The sequence below is a fragment of the Lynx canadensis genome, chromosome B1 (genome assembly GCF_007474595.2).
Source record: "Lynx canadensis isolate LIC74 chromosome B1, mLynCan4.pri.v2, whole genome shotgun sequence".
Taxonomy (NCBI): domain Eukaryota; kingdom Metazoa; phylum Chordata; class Mammalia; order Carnivora; family Felidae; genus Lynx; species Lynx canadensis.
Genome location: NC_044306.2, coordinates 202,310,034 through 202,334,467, shown reverse-complemented (window position 1 = coordinate 202,334,467; position 24,434 = coordinate 202,310,034). Strand labels below are relative to the sequence as shown.

Sequence of the window (24,434 nt, the reverse complement as noted above, 5' to 3'; positions counted from 1 at the left end):
TCCAGAAAATACCTCTGGCTTTTCAGGCTGCGTGGCCTCTGTTGTAGCTACTCATCGCTGCCTTTGGGACAGGAAAGCAGCCAGAGAGGACATGTAGACGAACAGGTTGCCTGTGTTCCCAAAAGACTTTATTTACAAAAACAGGTGCCGGGCCATCGTCTGCCGATGCCTGCTCTAGGGTCCGTGCTATGAAACTGTCACCTTAATGTTTTAGAAAAAGGGCTTTTTGGAGAGCGTTCATCCCCCGGAACGTAAGATTCCTTTGCTGATGACAGAGGTGAAGCCCAAAGAGGAAGGGAAGCCGCTAGAGGTCAGGCAGTGCTTGTTTCCAGTAGAAGCTCCCGTCTCGTGGGCCTGAGTGTGATACCCCAGTGGCTGAGGGGTCCCCCGGGAGGGATGACAGGCCACCTCTGGTCCCTTCCCTGGCCCATCTGAGCGACCAGGCTGGGGCCCCCACCTCCTGTCTCAATTTCCCCAGCGACAAACCGGGAGAGAACTGCTCCTACCCTCAGACGGTGGGCGGCCGTCAATGTCCGGGAGCCTGGTCAGCAAACCTCTGCATTAGCGGATGGCATTATCACCGCTATCCCCGCGGACGCACCGGCGTTTATGACGCCTGCCCCAGGACGTGACGGAGCCCGTTCAATTTGCTCTCGTGGGAAGGGGTTGAGGACGCGCCATCAATGGGCGCAGAAACAGAACGCTCCCGCTTGATAAAAGACAGACGCCAGTAAATCAACAAGAAAAAACGCACCAGGGACATCCCACTTGTTGCAGTAAATCCTGCACGGTGGTGTCCCCGTGGAACGGCTGATTTGCTTCAGGTCACTCAGCCAAGAAGGGAGCCGAGGTGGCTTACCAGAACGCATCCGCTGCCCTGACATGAACGTGATGCGCAAGGGAGTCAGAGCAGGGGAGAGGTGAAGGCAGGCGAGCCGGACGAGGTCAGGGGAAGGCCACTGCAGAAATGCGTGCCCATCGGTCTCACACGGTCGTTAGAGGGCTGCCCTCTGACCACCGCCTGGCTCTCAGCGGTGGGTTGAGCGTGGTGGAAGGTGCCCACCTCCCTCCCTCCCTCGCCGCGGGGCACCTCGCGGCACACAGGGTGCGGAGTGGGAATCCAACGTTGCTCAGCATCCCTTGCAGCTAGAGTTCTGGGGCACAGGTGCACCCGTGGGACATTTGGAGGGTGAACGTGGCACGGGGGCGCTGTCTTGCCACCTAGGGCCACGCCTGCTGGCCGGCGAGGTCGCATCTGTCCTCAGCTGCCGGGGGGTGCCTTCCACTGTCCGTCACTGGCTCTGCGAAGGTCGCGAGGCAGCCGTGCCACAGCAGTGACGATTTCAGATGCGTGGGTCTCCACATCAGCTGTGTGTCCTCGACCTTGGTAAGTCCAGTGGGGCTCCTGGTCCCCCCACCCCGGCTTCCTGACATGTGGGGCAGAGGCCCCCCCAGGGGGATAGCTCTGTGGCTCCCAGGAAGACCCCTGGGGGTCCAGCCTGGACCCCCGTGTCCCCCCCAACAGTTTAGAGAGCACCCAGTTCCCCACGCCAAATCCTTCTTCTGCTTAAAACATCCTGCCCTGAGCCCTGTCGGACACAAGGGATCGGAGCACACAGCAACACACATCGACGTGTCAGATTCTCACCACTCATGAAATCGTTCTGTTACTCAGAGAAGCCTGATTTCCACCTAATTCTGAAACCTGAGGCCAGGGAGGACGTGGGATGTTGGAGCCTGGAGCCCTGCAGGACGGCTCATCTGCTGACCCTCCCGTTGCTGGGGGGCCCCCCCTGCCCGCCCCTCCCCCGCTGCCTTGACTGCCCTCCGCTTCAGAGCAGATAAATGCAAACCCGGTTCTCTGTGGCCGGAGGATTGTGGGTATTCATTGCAGTCATCTCTGCGGTTTTCAAGTTGCATTAAACGTAAATGTACCTTGAGATCCATTCCCTACACCTCTCTTCAGAACCCCTCCGCTAGGAAGGCTTCCCTGATTGATGGTCTAAGGTGTCTTTTCTTCCCCACTAAAGTTCTAGAAGGCAGTCCCAGGCTCAGATTCATTTCTCACGGTGCTGGGAAACAGGAGGTTCTTGATGGGGAGCAGAATGAAACATAACAGTGGGTCTGTCACGTGTTAGAGGTGAGTGTCCCGGGCTGTGCCTGTAAGCAGGTCCCAGAGACAAGCACAGGGAACCAGGAAAGTCAGTTTGGGAAGGGGCTGCCTGCCTGGCCCTCACATCCTTTGATCCCAGGCCCCCAGTGCAGGTGGTTGAGCCTTGAGAGAAACACCACTGCATCAGGCTCTCACCTACAAGGCTGTCTAGGCTCCAGATGAGGTGGCCCTAGACCACCCCAAGTCACAATGTCCTGGCGAAGTGGGGGGGGGGTGGTGAAGGCAGCGGGGCAGGGCAGTCAGAGGGTGGAGGACAGTGAGTGCTGGAGGAAGCGGCAGGCGCCTGGGAGGAAAGGTGAAGGGAGGACGCTGGAAGGAGCGTCTGGCTGTGTATCTGTCTGCAAGTCCTCGAGAGCGGAACACCAGCGCCCAGCCCTGCGGACGCTGACTTTGGCACATGACCTGCTTTGGCCAATGGTGTGTGGGGAGGTGATATATTCCAGGTGAAAGCAGACACGTTAACGCTACCGTGGAGGTTTTCCCTCCCCCCCCACCGGGGCCTCTGCCGTCCACCATGAGAACAGCATGTCCCCAGGTGACCTCAGGTCCCCGAATTAGAGATGTCCAGAGACCTGAACCCTACCATCAGCCAGGAGCATGTCTAGCCAATCCCAGCAGAGCCTGGTAGAACCCTAGCCAGCTCCCAGTCCCAGGAACAGGTGAAGAATGCTTGTCGCTGGGAGCCAATGAGGTTTGGGGCTACATGTTACTCAGCACAGCACCGGTCGATGCCTGATACACCAGGTCTGTCGGAATCAAGAGCCAGCGTTGTTCTACCACACCGTCCTGCCTCTTAGAAGTCAGAGAGCTTTGAAAACCATAAAAACCTTGGAAAAAAAAAAAGCCCAAGGCCCTATTGTCATTGTTATTAATTTCCTCAGATTCCTCATTCCTTTTATAACCACAGCTAAGCCATTTTTTGTCTCCTTTTTCTTTCCTTAGAGTCGCAGAAAAGAACCAAGGAAAATAACCAAGATTTCAGCTCCATTAATTTTTCAGGGCACCATAAATTAAAGAGCAATTGCGATGCAGTCAATTTCTGCAGGAAAGTAAGTCTCCGTGATTGTGCTTTAGTCTAATTACATGGAGGGCTAAGTAATGCTATTAATACCCAGAAGCACACACTGGCCTGAAGGAGGGTGCCGGGAGCAAGACGCAGCCCATGAGGCCAGGGAATTCGGGGATGCCAGTACGTGAGGACCAGACCTCGGCCAGGAGGCCATGGTCCTGTAGAGAGCCATGGCTCAGACCAGCCAGAAGTCTCCATTTGGAGGCCCTTGACCTGGGTGATCCCTAATGGAAAAAAATCCATCATTCACTCACTGATTGATCCAACCAACAGGCACCTGTCCGTCTATCCACCCACCTCCACCATCAATCACCCCAACCCCACCCATCACCCACCCACCCATCTACCCATCCATCCACCTCCATCAATGTCCCCCAGCCCCACCCAGCACCCACCCACCCACCCATCCATCTGCATTTCAACATCCATCCATCCAATCAATGTTGTCAGCCAGGAACTTGAGACAAAATGGTGTAAAAACTAGGCACAGTCTCTGCCCTCGAGGAGCTTTACCCAGACAGCAATCAAATAATATCACAGATACACAGGCACGCTGCAATCAGCTCTGAGAAAAGAGGTGCACTGGCGTCTGGAGGCGTGTGGAGCAAGGGGGCCCACGCAGGCCTGGGGGTTGCAGAGGAAAGGTTCTGGAACGGACAGCTCCACTCCCATTTGCCTCCAGACTATGTTCTGCCCTTCTCCACTCTTCTCTGCCCTGGGGGCTGTGGCCTGTGTGGTGTCCGCTGTCCAGCCTCACCCTGGCTGAGTTCCCGGTCCCGGGCCTGGCCTCCTCCTGGGCACCTGCCAGAGACTCTGGGGGCCTCACTTCCACAATGACAGGCTGAAAAATCCCCACACCTGTGAACGTGACCCTATAGAGCAAAGAAGGACTTGGCAGATGTGATTCAGTGAAGATCTTTAGATGGGAAGATGCTCCTGCATTACTTGGGGAGGGGCGGGGGGGGTGGGCAGAGGGAGATTTCTCACATTTCTCAGATTTCTTTCTCTCTCTCTCTGTCTCTCTGAAAACACAGCAGACAGAGAGAGGAAGATGCTGCCTTTGAAGATGAGTGGTTCCTTCACAAGCCCCCGAACGCCAGAAGCTGGGAAAGGCCAGGTTCCCCCCAGAAGGGCTTTCCTTCCTCCACCGCTCTCGCCCTCTCCGGTGGCACCTCGTCCCCAGCCCTCAGGACCTGGGGTGGGGGCCGATCCCTCCTGGCACCTGCCCTGAGTCTCTCCTACCCCCCTGGGCCTGGAAAGAGCCCTCCGCCACATTCCCCTTGATTGCCCCGGGAAGGTGCCCTTGGGTCCCTGTGGGGCCCTGGTGACACAGCCCCCGGAGGAGAGGACACGGAGACGGGATCTGAAGGATGCCCCACTTGCCTAGTGAAAGGGGACGAGCATCCCAGGCTGGCAGAAAGACCTGGAAAGGCCCAGCATGGGAGGGTGTGTGGAATGTTCTAGAAATGGAAGAAGCCTTATGGCTGGTACACACAGAGGGGAGGCAGAGAGGAACAACCCTAATAATTACCTACTGCTTTTCCATCCTGTCTCACACACTTAACCTGTGCCAAGTGCACGTTTTACCTCTGCCCACTTGGTTCCCACGCAAGGCGACCTCGGGGGGACGGTTGCACTTGGCCACGACACCACCCACGCTCCAGCCCCGGCCTGCTCACCGTGCTCTCCTTGCTGTAGGCCAAAACCTTGTCCTCCTCCTTGGGGTGAAAAATCAGAGTTTCCACGGAGAAGGGGACGAGCTGCTTCTGGAAGGTGGCCCCCTCGTCCGTGCTAAGGAACAGGCTCTGGTCCCTGTCGCTGAGTGAGGAGCTCACCAGGACGACCTGAAACACAAAGCCGGGAAGACGTGAGGCCTCCCCGCCGCACACCGCGGAGGGCAGGGGGGGAAGCAGCTGGTGGCCAGCCCCTGCCCATTCGTGCTGACCCGTCACTCATCCGCTCGTTCGTTCACCCGCTCAGCAGGTGTTCCCCAGCCCGGGGTGCCGGGCGGGCGTCGCGGGGATGGTGAGGCCCCGACAGTGAGCCGGGGGTTTCCGCGGTAAATGATCCGTTCTGTGGGGGCAGCAAGAGACGAGCCAACACGTCACCCATCGCGCGGGAAGTACCGTTCCCAGGCTGACCGGTGCCCCAAGGAGAAAAAGCAGGTGCGGGGAGAGGCTGGCACAGGGCTGCCTACAGAAGCGCAGGGCGGGACCGGGTCGGGGGTGGCCCAGGACAGCGTGCACCGGGGAGCGGACCTCGGAGGTGAGGTGGCCAAGGGGAGACGGGCCTGGAGGGGTGGCCTCCTGGCAAATTCTGTGAGGCCCTAATTAGAGGGTGCCGCAGCAGGTCGAATGGCATCCCCCGGGAGGATGTGCCAGCCTAACCCTCACTGAGGACAGGCTCTTCACAGACATGATCGAGTTAAGCGCCTCAGGCCTGGAAACGACAGACAAGTGACCCACGGAGCGGACCCCGCCATCAGGCGCGTCCCCTCTGCAGGTGGCCGCTGTGGGTGGGGGTCCCACAGGGCCGTTCTCAGCTCCGCCTGGAGGGTCAGGAAAGCCACAGCCCCAAGGGGCGCATCCTGTTTTGGAAGCCGGCCTGTGGCCCTTTCTGGACTTGCCCACTTTTCTGCTCAGGTAAGTGCACAGGTATAAACCCTCCTGTGGGGTGTCCCATGTCTTACGGGAAGGTCAGGAAAGGCCAGCCCCGGGTGAGAACAGGTCGGACCTGCCGCCTACACTCAGGGGTCCACAGGAACCCTCAGAGACAGAGAAAAGGGGCACAGGGAGAGGCTTCCCTCCCCGCCGCCCCTCCCCCAGGCCAGAGGGCATCGGCCAGCTGGGGGGCTAGGAAGGTGATGCGGGCACCTGGCCCTGGGAGCGGGTGGCCCCCCAGGCTACGTGGTCAGCCCCCCGCAGTGTGGATGAGCCCACCCTCTTCTGGTAGGTCCAGTCCCCACGGAGAAGCTGAGGGTTTTCCTACCCTCAGGCCTCACGGAAACTTCTGGGCTCCTCAGAGCCCCAAGGAGACTGCGAGCTCTGTGGCGGGGCCCCTCCTGGACCAGCCTCCCTCGCTGCCTCCTGCTTGTACCCTGGCCATGGCCAGGGCGGTCCACCCACCCGCAGCCACCCCACCTGCCCCCTCTGTTTCCCCCTCACCCCTGGGCCCGGCAGAGTCCCCTGCTTCAAGGCTGCAGGGGACCCGGTATTGGCCCATCAAAAGCTCACCACCCTTCCTGGAGGTAAGCTCTCCCCCCGTGTTCAGGCCTGTGGAGTCCACTGCTGCCCCCCTCCCCGCCCCCACCCCTGCAGGGCCTGTGAACCCCACACCCTTGTGAACGAATGAATGGGTGAGTGGACAGACACCACGTGCTGGTGGAGTAAGGGGCTGGGGGCACACTCAACCGCAGACAGCCCAGTTCCAATCCCATGCCTCTGTGACCTCAAGCAAGCTGACTTACCCTCCTCTGCCTCATTCTCCTTGTCTGTAAAACGGGGCAGATAATCGGCCCCTGGCACCGGGCCAGACTGCAATGCAAGTCTAACACAGCTGTGACCAGACCGTCCTCATGAGAGCTCCAAGGGGCAGTTCCCACGTCTGCTTGGCTGATCGGGAAACTGAGGCACAGAGCGGGGTGCCGTGCTGGCAGGGGGTGGGACTAGCCTGGCCCAGATGAGCCTGGCTTTCCCGGGGGAGGCTGTGGGGTGCTGAGCCCCCTTCGTGTGGCCTTCCCACACCCAGCATCCCTCTGGAAGATGATGAAACACACGGGCATAAATGTCTCTACAAATGGGAATCCAGTGTGCTCTTTCCAGGGGAACCCCGAGGAGCTCTCCTGGGCCACAGCGCCCTCCCCCCGCCCCCCGCCAGCAAACGGAGGGTCTGAAGGAGGAGGGCAGGGCACTCCCGGAGCCTGGTCCCTCAGAGGCTGTGCTCCTGGAAGGTGGGGGAGGACGGGGTCGGAGGTGTCCCTCCTGGTGTGGTTTCTGCGCAGGAGAAGCAGAGGGGCTGGGAGCGGCTGGGGAGCCAGCGTCACGTGAACTGGTTCCGGGAAACGTTTCATGACAAGGGGGCTTACACCCCCGTGGAAAGAAGGGGAGTACGGACTCAGCAGCAAGTACAATTCCTGTGGATTTCACACGGGCAAGACGGTAAGGAGGCGTGTTACGATTCTGTCCACGGTACGTGCAGTTGTGTCGGTGCACAGAAATTAGAACGGAGGTGTTATTATCCAGCCGTAAGGAAACGGGACGACATGCACGGGTCTTGGGGGCGCCGTCTAAGGGAGGTGAGTCAGAGAAAGACAAATACTGTGTGACCTCACTTACAGGTGGAGTCTTAAACACGAAAACAAGGGCCGCCCGGGTGGCTCAGTCCGTTAAGCGTCCGACCTCGGCTCAGGTCATGATCTCACAGTCTGTGAGTTCCAGTTCTGTGCTGACGGCTCAGAGCCTGGAGCCTGCTTCCGATTCTGTGTCTCCCTCTCTCTCTCTGTCCCTACCCTGCTGGTGCTCTGTCTCTCTCTCTCTCTCAAAGATAAATAAATATTAAAAATATTTTTTAAAAAATGAACTGAAAGAAATACAGGAGACCCTGACAGTGGTTGGTTTTAAGTGGTGGAGTTAAAAGGGCTTTTTTTTTTAATTTTAAATAAAATTTTTAGTGTAGGATCGTTTTACATTTACAGAAAAGTTGCAAAGATAGTACAGAAGGTCCCGTCACGCCCCCGCCCGGTTTCCTCTGTTGGGATATCTCGCATCAGTATCAGACGTTTGTCACAGCTAAGGAATCAGCATCAGCATACATGTACCCTCTGAATGCCACACTGCGTCCCACCAGCGTCCCCACGAATGGCTTTTCCCAGTCTCGGACACCATCCGAGACCCCACGCGACATTCAGTCCTCACGTCTCCCTGAGTTCCTCTGGGCCCTGACTTTCTCAGACTTTCTCCTGGTTTTTCATGACCTTGACAGTTTCGAGGGGTTCGGGTACTTTGCCGATTGCCTCTTAGATTTCAGCTTGTGTGCGCTGTCCTCGTGGTGTCACTGGGGTTACAGGTGTCTGGGAGGAAGGGCACAGAGGTGAGGACCATCCCTACCGCGGCGGGTCCAGAGTGCACGCCCTCGAGGGGGCCTGTGGCCGCGGTGCTGGCCTCCCTGGCCGTGTGGTCACTGGAGACTGGAACTCATTCTCTCGCCATGTCCACGCTGTCCCTTTGGAGGATGTCCCCAGGCACAGCCCACATCTGCAGGGGGAGGGCCGCTCCCTCTTTGAAGGCAGAGACTCGAGTTATGTGCATTCTGGTGAATTCTTCTGCTGGGAGACTGGTCTCTTCTCCCCCATTTGCTTATTCAAGCATCTATTTACATCACTATGAGCTCATGAATATTTATGTCAGACTCTGAGTTGTAATTCAATGCTGTTCTGTTATTTTCTTGCCCAAAGGCCCCAGCTCTGGCTATTGGGAGCTCTTCTTGGCTCCCGGGCCTTTCTTGCCAGAAAACAGCCTGCTTCTACTTCCAAAGGTTCTGAGCTGCCCCTGGCCTCCCGGGATGCTTAGGAGGAGAGAAACAAATCACCCAGATCTCTCACCCTCTTCGTGGAGACGGCTCGGCTCATTTCAACATCCGCCCAAAGCGCGGGCCACTCTCTGTGCCCCACCCCAGGGCAGCGGCCCACACGCCTGGCTCCCATGGGGCCAGGGAAGCCCAACTTCCACTCACTGAAGTGCTTTCTCGTGATGATCATTTCTAAATGTTCTTACAAGGCAACTATTTGCTTGTTTACCTCCCCGAGTAGGTCGCGATCCTTGAGCTTAGGGAGAGCGACTTAACTCCTATCTTGTACTGTTAACATGTAGCACAGGCTTGACAAGGTGCTGTCGGCTACCCATGCCTGATGGACGCGGAATGCGTGCGTGAATGCATAAGTCCATCTCAATTTGTGGCTTCCAAGGAACTGTCTGTTTGCTTTTCTCCTTCAGGAGGAAAACATTCCTAGGGATATTTAAGAAGCCTGGAGACCCGACGTCATAAAAATTCTCATTCACTTATTTCCTTCCATTTTTCAAAGCTTCGCACGGCAATGAAGGCTCGTTCGTACGTTCGTTCATTCATTCATCCGTTCATTCTTTCTTCTGCGGAATCAAGCAAAGATTTAGGTATGCACAGGGCTTTGTGGCAGCAGAGCCGGGAGAGCGTAGCATCCAGGTACAGGGCAAAAGGGAGGGCTTCCTGGAGGAGGTGATACCCAGATGTGCCTTCACAGTGGGACCACGACAACCCCAACCTCAACCCTGATAATTCAGAATCAGACTTTACAACTTCAAAATGAATCCACAAGTGATCACATTAAAACAGCTCCTTTGAAAATTTCTGAGCCCCTGGTTCTGGGCAATTCCAACAAAGGTGAATATTTCTCATTTAAGTTTGGTGTCCCTGCTTTGCAGGTGCCCCCAGCATGAGTTTAGCCTGGTTGTATGATAGGACACATTTCCTCTCACTTGTCAAACACCTCCTCATCCGCGGAGGCTCATTTCAAACACCACCTCCTCCAGGAAGCCTTCCATGATACGTATCCTCCAACAGAGTTACTCCAATCCCGCCTCTGCCCCTTCCTCCAGCGTCTTGTGCATTCATTTGCTCCACAGCCCAGCATTCCTAGCGTCCTTCTCTTTGGGAGCCCATCTTTCCATTCGGTCTGGGCCTGTGTCTTTGCCACTGTTCCACCTCCAGCCCAGAGCACAGGGCCTGGCACTGAGTGGGTGCCGTGTTCCCAATAAGCGGGGGTTGGCGCTATCCCCGCACGAGTTAGGGCTCTTCACCAAGGTGAAGAAAAGAAAGGGAGGAAGCAGTTCTGGCCGGGGGCCCAGCAATCTGGATCGGGCGCGATTTTCAGCTTCAGAGTGGGACAAGTAAGCCAGGAAAGACGGGGGAAGAAAAAGTGCTGACAAGGAGAGGATCACTGGAGCAAAGAAAACAAATCAATTAGCATCGTGCAGCGTGGAGGCTGGCAAATTGCGCTTCCGAAATGGGAACCAGACTATTTTCCATGGTGTATTTTTACTGCTTTCTATTCCGGGGAAGCATATGGTACCTGCTCTAGGTTCTGGGGGCCCACGAGGCTGGGTATTTCAAAATCTGAGGCCACACGTTAGAGAGAAATATGGGACAGCCTCATCAGACTGGCGGCCGGCCCATTTGAGCGCGGGTCCCGGGACGGGCGGCATAATTTGCGGGGCCCAGGCAACGTGCAAATGGAGGGCTCGTTGTTCAAAAAGAATTAAGAATTTCGGGGCTCCTGGGTGGCTCAGTCGGTTGAGTCTCGGACTCTTGGTTTCGGCTCAGGTTATGATCTCACAGTTCGTGAGATCGAGTCCCGTGTCGGGCTCTACACTGACAGTGTAGAGCCTGCTTGGGATTCTCTCTCCCTCTCTCTCTCTCTCTCTCTCTGTCCCTCCCCTGATAATGCTCTCCCTCTCTCTCCCTCTCCCTCTCTCTCTCTCTCAAATATAAATAAATAAATAAATATTTTTTTTAAAAAAGGAATTTTAAGACAGTGGCAGGTGAGAAACCAAGCTCTAGGTCCCGTGACGGCCCAGGTTACACGCACACCGGAAGCCTGCCCCCATCACCCCAAAACTATCCAACTGATAAACTCTGGGACCCGTAGCCCCCGCATCACTGGAGCCTGCTAGGAGTGCAGAGTCTTGGCCCCACCCGGACCTGCTGGGCCAGACTGCATTTCCTCAACGTCCCTGGTGAGCCCCAAGCCCCCTCCGGGTGGAGGCCTGCTTTACACAGTAGCTCCTGCTGTTTGTCAGCTCTGAGCCCACTGGCCGCGTGCCCCTCAGTGCGCCGGCCCACCCTGCCGCTGCTCCCCACCCAGTGACGATGACATACCAGCCTGCATCAGGCCCCGTCCCCGGGGTTCTGTCGCTCACGGCCCCACCCTCAGCCTCTGAGATGCCGCTCTCTGATGCTTCTCCGGGCATGGAGAGAACACGGAAGCCGGCCCCAGGAATGCAGCGAGCCCACAACGCGAGCCTGGGGGTCTGGGGGGTAGAGCAGTCCCTGGAGGCACACGGAGCTGGGCTTCACGCCTCGGTTGCCCCCCTGAACTGTGCAGCCTTGGGAAAGCTGCTTCACCTCTCTGAGCTGCAGTGTCTTCCTCTATAAGATGAAGACAGGAATCCCACTGCAGAAGCGATCAGAAGAGAGGGTCCCTGGGGCACAGCCGGCACGCTGAACGTGCCGGAAGCAGGCCGTACGGGATAACGGGGTTTATTATGGCGGTGGGTTTTTTTTTTTTAAAACAAGTTCACCAAGCACCATCCTGAGTCAGGGTCACGTTGTGGGGGCAGGTCACAGGTGGCGGTGACAGGGACAGGAAGCCTATGGCCCCCTGCACCGTGAGATCCCGGGACAGACGTGGGCAGAGGGCAGAGAGGGTGCCCTGGAGGAATGACCCCTGTTGCTGGGGCGGGAGCAAGGGCACGGCCAGAGAGGCCAAGTGCCCTGTGGAGGTCCCACTGCCAGCCAGCATCGTCCTCTCTCCCTACATTCCCCATCTGCACCAGTGGCACACATCCTGGCCAGTGACATGACTGCACCTGCCCAGGAAGTAGCAACAGACACTGGGGCTCCCGTCCCGGTGGACTTGGGAGAGTCTAGAGACACCTCCCGCCTTCAGGGGCTATCAAGAGTGGCTTCCAGAAGTCTGCAGGTCGGTCCAGGGCTGGGGGGATGGATTTCTGGCCATGTGAAGAGGCAGGGTAAGGCAGGGAGGGGAGGGGGGCTTTCGGTTCCTCTTCATCCTTTTCTTCTCCCCCCACTCCCCCCCCCCCCCAGGTCAGGAGACCCGCCTGAACTGGGGCCTGAAGACGCCCTCCTGGGACCCTTCGCCCTGAGCCTGCGCCTCCCAGCCTGCCTGGCTCACCTCCTGCTCGCACCTGCTGGCCTGCCCCGCCCCCGGTGGGAACCGCGTGTGGCCTCGCCTTGCCCTGCTCAGGCCTCCAAGGCCAAGTGGCCTCGCCTTGCCCTGCTCAGGCCTCCAAGGCCAAGTCGCCTTCCCCGGTCCACGGCTTCCCACGGCAGGGTTTCCGGCCCATCTCCTCCAAAAGGTGGTGCCAGCGCCCCAGCCTGCCTCACAGCAAGGCTCTCGCAAATCACAGCTCTCAGTGCTCCGAGTTATAAAAGGAAACAAACAGCATCCAGAAACTATTTCTTGCCTCCGCTACAGCTCCGTTTGAGTGTGCAACAGATCTCTGGTTTCCATTCAGAACTCCAACAGGGAGAGGATTTTTTATTTTAGCCTGCCCTTTCCCAAGCGCATGGCTAAAAGGGTCCCCGCCCCAGTCCCCGGGATCCGTGTCACCTGCGGTCACCTATTTAAAATCGCCCATCGCCCAGTCTATTCCTGGCCGGACAGCTGTGCCCAGCTGGGGGACACAGAACACTTGGCTTTGACTCCAGGAGAGGCAGGAAGCAGAGACAAACAGGTACGGCAGAGTCCTCGGGCCTTAAATTAGAAGCTGTGAAGAGCACCTTCTACACTCCCGTGTGACTCATGAGGAGGAAAATAACTCCCCACCCCGCGCCTCACTCTTGTGGTTGCACGCATCCTGCTGGGACACTGACCACACACTCAGCCCCCCCCCCCCACCCCTACCCCAGAGCGATCACTCCACATGATGCTTTCGGTTCGGGTGGCCACGAGCACAGGAGAGGTCACGGGAGCACCACTGCGCAGTGGCCCGGCCATCTCTGGGTTCCGTGGGAAAAATATAAGCGCTCCTCGTTATTTCTGTGCTTTCTTAAACCAGAGAGAGACGCTATTGGAAAAGCCACGGGTGACGTGAATTAATGGAGACGCAAGCCTGCACGATCGCGTCGCTGCTGGGGACCCTTCAGGGTCTCCTCTGCCCGTGCTCCTGAGTGCGGCATTCACGACGCTGCCCCGTGACCTCGCCCTGTGGACCTCACGGTCACATGGCCTGAGGTCCAGCCATCCCAGACGGCCTCCCATCCCCCAAATGCCTCACACTCAGCTTTAGAATGCCCCCGACTTTGCCCAGACACCCTTGGCTGTCTTCTCATCGACTGCAGTGAAGGCTGAGGCCTGGGGGGGAAGCCTGGGGAAGGAGGGATCTCCCAGGGTCCGGAGATCGAGTCCTGCGTCGGGCTCTGCTTGGGATTCTCTCTCTCTGTCTCTCTGACCCTCTCCCCTGCTCACGTGCACACGCTCTCTAAAATAAAATCTTAAAATATTAATAACGTTTCTTGGCAAACTATAAACTGGGGCAGAACTAAGATCGAGAGACCTCCTGACATTCGTTCTAAACACAGCTAGCTCCTGAAAGAAACGTGGAAAATGGCGAGGCTCCCCCTGGCGCTCGAGTCCACACACGCTTCTTGGGGGTTCGCGGCAAGCTGGGCAGACCAAGGCAGGGGGTGAGCGGCAGTGTCTGTGGGCTGTCCTATTCTGGGCGGGATGCCCGCCGCCACCTGCCCTGCACTCAGTGCAGGGAATTTGTGAGAACGTCTGGAGGAGAAGCGTCCAGAGAGATACGCCCCGAGGCACCAAGGGGGTGGGGGGAGGCACACATGGCTGATCCCTATTCGGCCTTCACTGATCCAGTCGAGGCACGTTTTCTGAGCACTGCGGCCTGTTAGGTGTGCAGGAGACAAAGTCACACAGGAAGGACGGAGCCCCCCTCCCGGGGGCCTTGCATCCCAGCGGAGGAGACAGGTGATGTTTCGGAGCTCAGGAAGTACTGTGAGAAGACGAATCGGGGGTCACGGCGGCCAGTGACCCCCGGTGTGCAGACACAGGTGTGGAAGCACGCACATGCGGCTCCCAGCCTTCCACGCTTGCGTGCACAGAAAGACACGCTTGTCTCTGCGTGCACATACAGAAAGGATGAATAAAACAGTCCAGAAGGCTAAAAACACTGTTCAGTTCCAGCTGACGGGGACTCTGGGTGTTTTTCTTTCTTTCGAGTGTGTTTCTGTCCCATCCTCAGCCTCTAAGGCACTCCTACCACGGGAGAGGCGCTGAGCACATACCTGTAGGATGGGCCAGGACGCTCTAAGATGGGTATGTGCTCACTGCGTAGTCAGAGAAAACGATAAATCGTATACTTTTGTGGAGACAGGAATTCGCTTGGGAATAAGAATAAGAATGTTCAGGGGCGCCTGGGTGACTCCGTTGGGTAGGCGACCGACTTCGGCTCAGGTCACGATCTCGCGGTCCGTGGGTTCGAGCCCCGCGTCGGGCTCTGTGCTGACAGCTCGGACCCTGGAGCCTGCTTGGGATTCTGTGTCTCCCTCTCTCTCTGCCCCTCCCCTACTCACGCTCTGTGTCTCTCTCTCTGTCTCTCTCTCAAAAGTAAATAGACATTTAACAAAAAATGTACATTCAGTTCTCTACTGAGTAGATAAGACAGGAAGAAAATTTTTAAAAAATGAAGATTTCTAGATAATCTATGTACAGTTATTAATATTTTTAATTCAACTGTATTTCCTTCTCTCTTTTCATCTTTCCTTCCTTCCATCCATCCATCCATTCATCCGTCCCTCATCCATCCATCTTTCTAGGCAACCAACGTTCCTTCCTTCTTCCCTTCCTCCTCCCTTCTTTCCTTCCTTCTTTCCTCCTTCCTTCCTTCCTCCCTTCTTTCCTTCCTTCCTTCCTTCCTCCTACCTTCCTTCCTTCCTTCCTTCTTTCCTTCCTTCCTTCCTTCCTTCCTTCCTTCCTTCTTCCTTCCTTCCTCCTCCCTTCTTTCCTTCCTTCTTTCCTCCTTCCTTCCTCCTCCCTTCTTTCCTTCCTTCCTTCCTCCTTCCTTCCTTCCTCCCTTCTTTCCTTCCTTCCTTCCTTCTTCCTTCCTTCCTTCTTCCTTCCTTCCTTCCTCCTTCCTTCCTTCCTTCCTTCCTTCTTCCTTCCTTCCTTTCTTCTTCTTCTTCTTCTTCTTCCTTCCTTCCTTCCTTCCTCCTCCCTTCCTTCCTCCCTTCTTTCCTTCCTTTCTTCCTCCTCCCTTCTTTCCTTCCTTTCTCCTTCCTTCCTTCCTTCCTTCCTTCCTTCCTTCCTTCCTTCTTCCTTCCTTCCTCCTCCCTTCTTTCCTTCCTTCTTTCCTCCTTCCTTCCTTCCTCCCTTCTTTCCTTCCTTCCTTCCTTCTTCCTTCCTTCCTTCTTCCTTCCTTCCTTCCTCCTTCCTTCCTTCCTTCCTTCCTTCCTTCCTTCCTTCTTCCTTCCTTCCTTCCTCCTCCCTTCTTTCTTCCTTCCTTCCTTCCTTTCTCCTCCCTTCCTTCCTCCCTTCTTTCCTTCCTTTCTTCCTCCTCCCTTCTTTCCTTCCTTTCTTCTTCCTTCCTTCCTTCCTTCCTTCCTTCCTTCCTTCCTTCTTTCCTTCCTTCCTCCTTCTTTCCTTCCTTCCTTCCACCCTCCCTTGCTCCCTCCTTCCATCATCTGTCCATCCACCCATCCATCTAGCCATCCCTCTACCACCAACCTAGCCATCTATCCAAATTTCCCCCCACTCCTCACTCTTCGACCCATTCATCCTCCATCCATGAATCCATTGACAACTCCCTGCCAAGTGGATGTAAGTGCTCATGAGGAGGGGAACAGTGTACACGTTGAGTCCAGTGCATGTTTTAGTCGCCTACTGCAATCATCACTGAACCCACCCTCCTTGGTGGCTCCCCATCTTGTGTCGGCATAGACCTGAGATGCAGGGGTGGAGCATAAGAGGGAAATCGCATTCACTGAGAACCTGCCATGTGCCCGGCCCTGCGCTAGGTGCTGGCACAAGGGTTCTCATGTTTTGGTCACAACAGCGATGAGGTAAGAGATGTTTTTTCTCTGTTCTATGGACAAAACCCAGCAGCGTGGAGGGGACACTGACCTGTGCGGGCCCACGGAGGCTGAGAGCCGTGGCATTGGCCCAGCTCTGCCTGACGCTAACTGCCTCGTCCTGCCTCTGAGTCAAGGCTTGAACTGACAGGCATCCAACACGATTTGGTAAAACGTCCACGCAAACACAATCATGGAATGGATTTTCAGGCAAGGGCTGGTTCGGTTTTAATTACTGACCTGACAATCACTCAAATGCCAGGAAACATCCCCAAGAACATTTGTAAATTTAATGGAGAGGCAAACCTTTTCCCTTCGGCCAGAGGCTGACTCGGAATATCTTGTGTCTGATCGATAGTAACCAGATAAGGCAAACATATTTCAGGCCATGAAAAATAGCTCATCACCAATATTTTACAGCCTTGATTTATTAATACACTTGTCCGTAGCATCGTGAAATGAGAGGTCCCCCGCCGCCCCTCCCTCGTCATTATTGATGATCTCTGTTCTCTGAAGGGGCTTACGCCCAGGCTTTGGAGTGAAAATGGTTTAATTGTGTTTTGTTTGGTGGTCTGAAGATTGTCTTCAGACAAAGCTAAAAGCCTGCTTGCTTGGGCGGAGGGTGGCGGATGGCTAATTCTCCAGAGTGACTGTGTTCTGGAAGACTGTCTTTTATCAGGACGGCTGTATTAACCGTGTACGATTAGATCTGCAAGCAATTTGTGCATTTATCTGCCCCCTCACTGAACGGTAGGGAGCGAGAGAACGTATGTCAGTACCTGCTACACCTTTTCAGCAGTGACTTGGGCAGCGTCCCGGCTTTTGGAAATAACTGTGGGATCTCTCAAGGCTTGCTCTCCAAACGTTTGAGAACAGACACCAAGATATCCTTGCCACTGCTGGTCGAGTTGATGGAAATGTCACATTAGCATCAACTAGAAGCCACTGTCATCCCCTTCCCTTGAGGTGAAGGGAAGGCCGAGGCCACGGTCATCGGTGTCAGGACTGCTGAGGTTCTGTGGTCACAGAATCAGGTAAATGTAGAGCTGAGAGGCTTCCTCTGGGTGAGGAACCTGAATCCCCACCGGGATGAGACCCATCAAGGTCTTGTAGCTGGTATCACCTTGAATCATGGCTCACCTGAACGAGACGCTTCGTGTCACGCAGAGTAGGTGACAGCATTGTTCATAAGATGATTGTACATAACATTTATTGAGCATTTACTGTATGCCAGGCACGACACTGAATGTGTTACATGTAGTTCGACAACCCTCCAGTGAGGTAGTTACCTGCTTTCCTCCCTGCTGATGGATGAAGCAAGTGTGCCACACGGAGGGCAGTAACCCTCCCTGAATGGGCAGCTGGAGCCAGGCTCCATCCAGGCTCTTCCTCGCACCTGCAGAGATGGGCAAGGGGCACAGAGTGCCCTTCCCACCACTGTTTACTCAGGCGCCCACGGGACCGATGTCAGCTCATGCCAGGGACAGAGCGAGGGCAGCCTTGTTGCCCTTGACTTGATGGAGCCCACAGTCACCACAGTGGTGACATGACTGAGGAAGCATATAAAGGGGCATTTATGAACTCCAAGGGAGGTCCAACCATTCAACAATGGGGGGGGGTGTCTAGGAGGGCATTGGCAAGACCATGAACTCCAAGGGAGGCCCAACCACTCAACAATGGGGGGGGGCTCTCTAGGAGGGCATTGGCAAGACCGTGAAGTTTAAGGGGGCCCAACCATTCAACAATGGGGGGGTGTCTAGGAGGGCATTGGCAAGACCATGAACTCCAAGGGAGGCCCAACCACTCAACAATGGGGGGGGGCTCTCTAGGAGGGCATTGGCAAGACCATGAAGTCTAAGGGGGCCCAACCATTCAACAATGGGGGGGTGTCTAGGAGGGCATTGGCAAGACCATGAACTCCAAGGGGGCCCAACCATTCAACAATGGGGGGCGGGTGTCTAGGAGGGCATTGGCAAGACCATGAACTCCAAGAGAGGCCCAACCATTCAACAATGGGGGGGGATCCCTAGGAGGGCATTGGCAAGACCATGAACTCCAAGGGAGGCCCAACCATTCAACAACGGGGGCGTTGTCTAGGAGGGCATTGGCAAGACCAAAGAAACAGTGAGACAGGTCAGGTGCAGTGGGAGGATGAGGAGGCCGCAGAGGCGGGGAGAGGGCTGCAGGCGGTGTAAAGAAGGTGACGGTGGCAGGACTGGGTGCCCAGTGGGTGAGGCAACCCTGAGTCTGAGGGTCTCTGGCTCTCGCCTGCAGCATTGAGATGAAAGCAGTGAACCAAATGGACCCAGTGCCTCCCGCTGCTGGGGAAGAGCCTGAGGACACAGGAGTGAGCAGGAAGGTGAGGAGAGGACCAGAGAGGACAGTGCAGGGAAGCCACGGGCCACTGGTAGTGGCATCAATGGTCAAGGGTGGGCACTGGTGTCCCCAGGTACCACTGATCATCAAAGGCGGGCATTGATGTCCCTGGGCATCACTGATCATCCAAGGTGGGGGACTGGTGTCCCCGGGTACCACGGATCATTAGAGGTCGGGGACAGGTGTCCCCGGGGAGGGCTGGTGCCATTCTCCATCCCTTCTTTCTGTCCTCTTAGTCATGTGCCGTCAGTCAGCAGTGAGTCGTGTGGCTTCTACTCCTTAGGGTCAGGGAGTGGCCCTGGGGTCAGAACAGCCTCCCGAGCGGTAGGGGAACTGAACAAACACACAGCGATAATGGGAGAGGGGAGTACTCTCCTTTGTCCATTCCTTGTCACTGTTCCACCACAAGTGGGTGACGATTTAATTGATGTTCTTGGGGAGACAGCTCCGGAGAATTCCCGAGGGGTCTCAGCGGTCGTGCGGAGACCGATGTGAACCGAGGCTCTGGCTTCCGGTGAGAACCATCTGTGCCGGTGTTTCCAGATGGAGCAGTATGAATAAGCTCCTGGCACGCAGGCTGCCGGGACCCCCCAACCACAGCACTCAAGGTGGAGGCTGGCCGCACGCCCTCCCACAGGCACAGATCAGAGGAGGTGGGGGGGCGAGAAGGAGGAGCGGGGCGGGTCCAGCCTCTTCCTGTCACTCAGGACACAGGGGCAGCCCCAAATAGGTGGCAGGCCATTTCAGAGCCTCCGGTGGCTGGGGTGCCGGCCAGACCAGCACAACTTTCTGATGCTGGATTGCTACAACAGTGTCCCTGCCCCTCTGCTTGGATGCCTCCAGTGATGGGGGGGCTCCCTACCTCACTGACCACGTGAGTGCTTCTCTTTATAAAAAAGCTCAGCCCTCCAAGGCACAGAAAAAAGGGCTTTGGAATCCGACAGACATACGCTGAATCCTGGCCATGCGCATACAGCAGTGTGGCCTTGAACCAGTTCCGTGGTCCTGGGAGGCTAGACCCCACCATTTGAGAAGGAGGGGGACACCATCCACCCTCCTGGCTCCCCGCTCTGGTCTCTCACTTCTACCAAGCCTCAGGTAGAGTGGCAGGAGGAGGTCCCAGCAGCCTGGCGAGGAGGGCCGTGATCCCTGGCTCTCCTTGACGGCTGCTCGGTAGGCAGGCCCCCTCCTGGGAGCCAAGCTGGGTGAGAGGCTGCACCCTGGGGCAGGATGTGGGTCTCTCTGGGCCTTACTTGGACCAGGATGCCATGAAAATCCCACACCGTCCCCGAGTCACTGACTGACTGATTGATGACTCACAGGTCGCTGTGATGGTGTGCAGGTGTGACAGTGGGGTTTGTGCAGAACCCACCAGGCCGGGCAGTCATCATGGCAATGACACCGGTCGTGCTGGTGACAACAGCAAACGCAACAAATGCAACAAACGCAACAAATGCAACAAACGTAACAAACGCAGCAAACGCAACACTAACAGTAACAGGATGGGAAGGCGGGGCGCTCACCCCGGGCAGACGCTGCTCCGAGTGCCTTGTGCGTGTTCGCTCACTGGGTCTTCCCGAGAGCCTCTTCCGTTGTTACCCCAACTTTCCTGAGAGGTGACCACCTCGCCCAGAGGTCTGTCAGCTCAGAGGAGGCCGAGCGGGTGATGGGGAGGCTCCAGGCCCCCAGCCAAGCAGCCCTTCTCTGATCTGATGTATTGATTGGGTTTCTGTATAAGATTTTGTTTGGCAAAAGGGTTTGATGTTAAAAAACATATTTCACCACCTTTGATGTTGTCCAGTCACCATCCCCCCAACACACACACACACACACACACACCCTGCATTTTGGAGCAAGAACGTCAAAAGAAGGCTCTGGAGACCCGAAGAGAAATTCCCTCCACTCCTGACGCTCCCGTGGACCAAGTCAGCCTACGGGCCGGTTCTGAGCTGGGCAGACCGTCCAAATCCCCTCCAGGCCTGGCCACGCTGCCCAGGGCACACAGAACCCCACCTGCTAGAGGAGGTGCAGGTGCCTGAGGCTGACGGGGGACATGGGAGCCCCCTCCTGACACAGCCAGAGCTGGATGGGACCCAGATCTGGGTGCCTGTGCTATTCATAGCCTGCCGCCTGCCTCCTCCCCTCTGTGGACTGCCCTTGGTGGTGAATTCACCATGGGGAGCGGGGCAGACCGGCAGACAGGAGAGGGACGGCTGGAGGTGGGCCACTCAGGGTGGTCTGGAATCTCCCGCGGGGCAGTCCTCCTGCCCAAGGAGCAGGAGAGCCGGGGACACTGGCCTGCCTGCTCAGGTGGGAGACCGCAACGGAGCAGTGGGAAGGGGGCCCTGCCGTGGGACCCTCAGTCCTGGTCCTTCCACTTACCAACCCCCCCCCCCCAGGCCAGCACGTCAGTTTCTAATCAGCAAGAAAAGGGCAAGTAACTCCTACTGCTCCAAATCAGCAGGCCAACCTACAGACACAAAGACAAGCCCGGCTTTGTCAGCAGCATCGAGCACTTGTGACAAAGGCCTGCCTTGAGGATGCTTTTGCCTCATGGCTGACACTGTGGGGTGTACCAGCCCCCTATACTGTGGGGGTCGGCCACCAATATCTCACAGCTGGCCCCTTCCCCAGAAAATTGCCCTCGGCTGACCGGAGACTCTCATCTGGGAAATTATACCCTCCCCTGGTGGTCCATAGACAGTGCTCAGTGACGAGGGGGTGGGAAGGCTGGTTGGTCTCCTTGCCTCAAAGGCGCAACTCTGGTTTGTGCTCCTGAATTTGCTGCAGATCAGGCCTAGGTCTGACTCTGCCTGAGAGCACGTCCTTCCTCAGCTGCTTCTTCCCTCGGGTTCCTCCTGAGTGTTTACCCTCAGCCCATCAGCTGCACCAAATCCCTGCCTCAGGCTCTGCTTCTGAGGAACCTGACCTAAGGCTGCTTCCTTTTCTCAAAGCAGGCATCTCCCCAGTGGGGAGCTCCCAAAGAGCAGGGGCTCTGGCTGTCTCGGCCACTCTGTGTCCCCAGGGTCTGGCACGTGGCAGGTAGGACTCCCTAGTGCATGCTGTGGGAGTGGATGAGGACCTGCTATGAAAACCTGGCTGCATAAAGGGCTCAGAAAGCACTGGAAACTAGCAGCCACACCAGGAGCCATGCCACATAATAAAGCCAAACTCTGTTCTCAGCAAAAGCCCAGGCCATTTGTCTCATATTTTTAAGACCAGGGAAAATAATAAATAGTGAGGTTGTGGGAGGGGGGCTGATCTGGGAAAGCAAGTGATCCTGTATTGTTCTTCTCTAGCAGGATCAAAACTTTTAGCAGTAAAAGAGGTGCCACGGTTGAGAAATGCCCAGTGGTCCCCAGCCCAGGACACAGAAGAGGAAGAAGAGGGCCAGGAGCCGGCGATGCTTGCGTGTCTGCGGTGGTGGGGGAAGGGCTGACAAAATCAGGCCAAGATCGCTTTTTATTGGTGCAACATGTGGACCCGCTTTAAATCACACATACGTACGCACGGATGCACACATACATCAGCACATGTGCGTGCATGCTTATACACACACACACACACACACACACACACACACACAAGTACGTTCCTCACAGCAGCCCCTAACACCAGTGCATTCTGAGGGGTGAGTGTCAGCCCGAACCTTGTTCTTGGTGGAGTCTCTTGACCCCCTTAGGACAGTGGGCAGGGAACCCGCAGAGTCGGTGGCTGGTGCACAGGGAGGGACGCCATCTAGTCCAAACGCCTTACTTTACTGTCCGGGACACTGGCATCCAAGGAGGGAGAGCCAGCTCTTCACGGTCCACAGGCCCCAGGGGGCCGAGCCAGGACTCCTGGCCACCTAACACTGATGCCAGGACGGGAGACCCTCCCCATAGGAGACTTTCCCTCCCGTCCCTGAGCAGGGACTGAAGAGGTGGCCAGTCCAAGTGTGGTGTTGCCGGCCAGAAGGCTTCCGGGCTATTTTAAGAGAAGTGCCTGCTGGGAGGGCATTAGGACGGGGAGTGGCTCACACCAGGTTGCTGACCGGGCACGAGGGCGGTGTGGTTGGGACACAGCGGCTCAGAACTTGATGTGAGGTCAAGAGTGACCTCCAGGCTTTCAGCCTGCCTGGGGTGTTACCTTCCTCTGGAGAGTTCTGAGTGCAGCATGATATGTCTGGGATGCCCCTTAGTCATGACATCCAGGTGTTGTGGGGACAGCAGGAGACCTGAGTGTGGAGACGGGGACAGCAGGGTTGGCAGGTTAACTTGTGTGTGTCTGTGGTATGTGACACCGTGGGACTGGGTAGGGTCATCAAGAGAGGGGGAACCTGGAGGAATTGGTGAACATCCCATCTCCTCGGCTGTGAACCCTGAAGCGGAAGTCTGAGCTAAGAAGCTGAGGCAGAACAGATGGTCAGTGGGAGGCACAGAGTAAAACCGATTCTCTCCCCTTTACAGGTGAGGAAACTGAGCTCAAGAGATAGACTCATCCCCAGAAACACAGCCTGGGAGGGTGGAGCCAGGTTTTGAGCTCAAGGTTCTTGATCTTGAACTTCAGAACTGGAGGTGTTGCTTAGAATACCCTTTCCTCTTACACATGGTCAACACCTATACATCCTTCAAAGGCCAACCCAAATGTCCCCTCTTCCATGAAATGCTTCCTGTTCCATTATGGTGACCAATCCCCCATCGCAGTCCCATTGAAATTTACACACACCTTCACTTTGAACTTATTCTGTCATAGGAGAGTGGTTTGTGATCTAATTGGGCTGTGAACAACTTGAGGTCAGGGAATCTATTCTATTCCCACCCCAGCCCAATGCTTGCCCAGAAACTCAGCATATGAGGAGCTGTATAAGGGCCTGTTGAATGGAAGGATAGATGATGGATGGGTGGGTGGATGGTGGATGGATGGAAGGATGGATGGATGGATGGATGGGGGATGGATGGATGGGTGGATGGATGGATAGATGGAAGGGTGGATGGATGGATTGGTAGATGGATGGATGGATGGATGGATGGATGAGTGGATGGATGGGTGATGGATGGATGGATGGATGAATGGGTTGACAGGTAGATAGAGAGGTGGATGTATGGATAGATGGACATATGGGCAAATGGGTAGATGGATAGATGGGTGGATGGGAGGATGGATGGATGGATGGATGGATGGATGGATGGATGTGTGTATATATGTAGATATGAATGGATATATGGATGGGTGGGCAGGTGTATGTGTGTATGAGGCAGCCAACAGACAGGTAAATAAACAGATAAACGGCACGGCTGGGTGGTTGGATAGATGGATGGCAGGTAGGTATGGTGGAAAGACTGTAAGATTTGTAGTCAAAATATTCAGAACTTGGTCCTGGCCTCTCTTAGGAGCTGCCTGGCAGGCACCACAAGGTCCCTATTGCTGGACCCTGGGCTCATCACCTTTAGGGGTGACCAGCTGTCTAACTGCTGGGACCCTGCGAGGCTCACAAAGGCCATGAGAACAGTTTAGGGAGCACACAGGGCTGCGTACATGCAAGGCAGCCCCGGGGAGCTTGGCACAAAATGAGCCACTGTGGAGTTCTCTTTGCCAGAAATCACCTCCAAAACGGACACCGAGGGAACATAATTTCCACATGGCTGGCTTTAAAACCAAGTAATTAAGTGGTTTTACAGTCCGTTTTTAAAACAAGCTCTTTAAGTTATGAGTATAAAGCAGTGTCCCTATAATAGCCAAGTTGTTCTGTTTTGTGATTTCTATTGCAATGGATTTTATAATTAACCAGAAAAAAAAATCTATCCAGGGCTGAGGCTACTTTCTTGAAGTCATTTTTTTGGCCTAGTGGGACCTGTCCAACCCACGGAGATGGGGCTTCCTTGGAACCTGGCCCAGGCAGGAGCCTTGTTGGGGTTCATGGGGTGGTGGGTGACTGATGATGCAGAGGGCAGCCCGGCTACAATGGAGGGACAGCCAGGG

At 56.0% G+C, this 24,434-nt stretch overlaps 1 protein-coding gene across 1 annotated transcript in view; it reads right to left on the bottom strand.

The window, feature by feature from the left end:
• SORCS2 (sortilin related VPS10 domain containing receptor 2) overlaps positions 1-24,434 on the bottom strand; it is a 359,214-nt gene that overhangs the window by 37,550 nt on the left and 297,230 nt on the right. Inside the window, exon 4 of the mRNA XM_030314516.1 lies at positions 4,922-5,086. Within this exon, the coding sequence (XP_030170376.1) occupies positions 4,922-5,086 (165 nt within the window). The remainder of the gene's footprint in view (positions 1-4,921; positions 5,087-24,434) is intronic.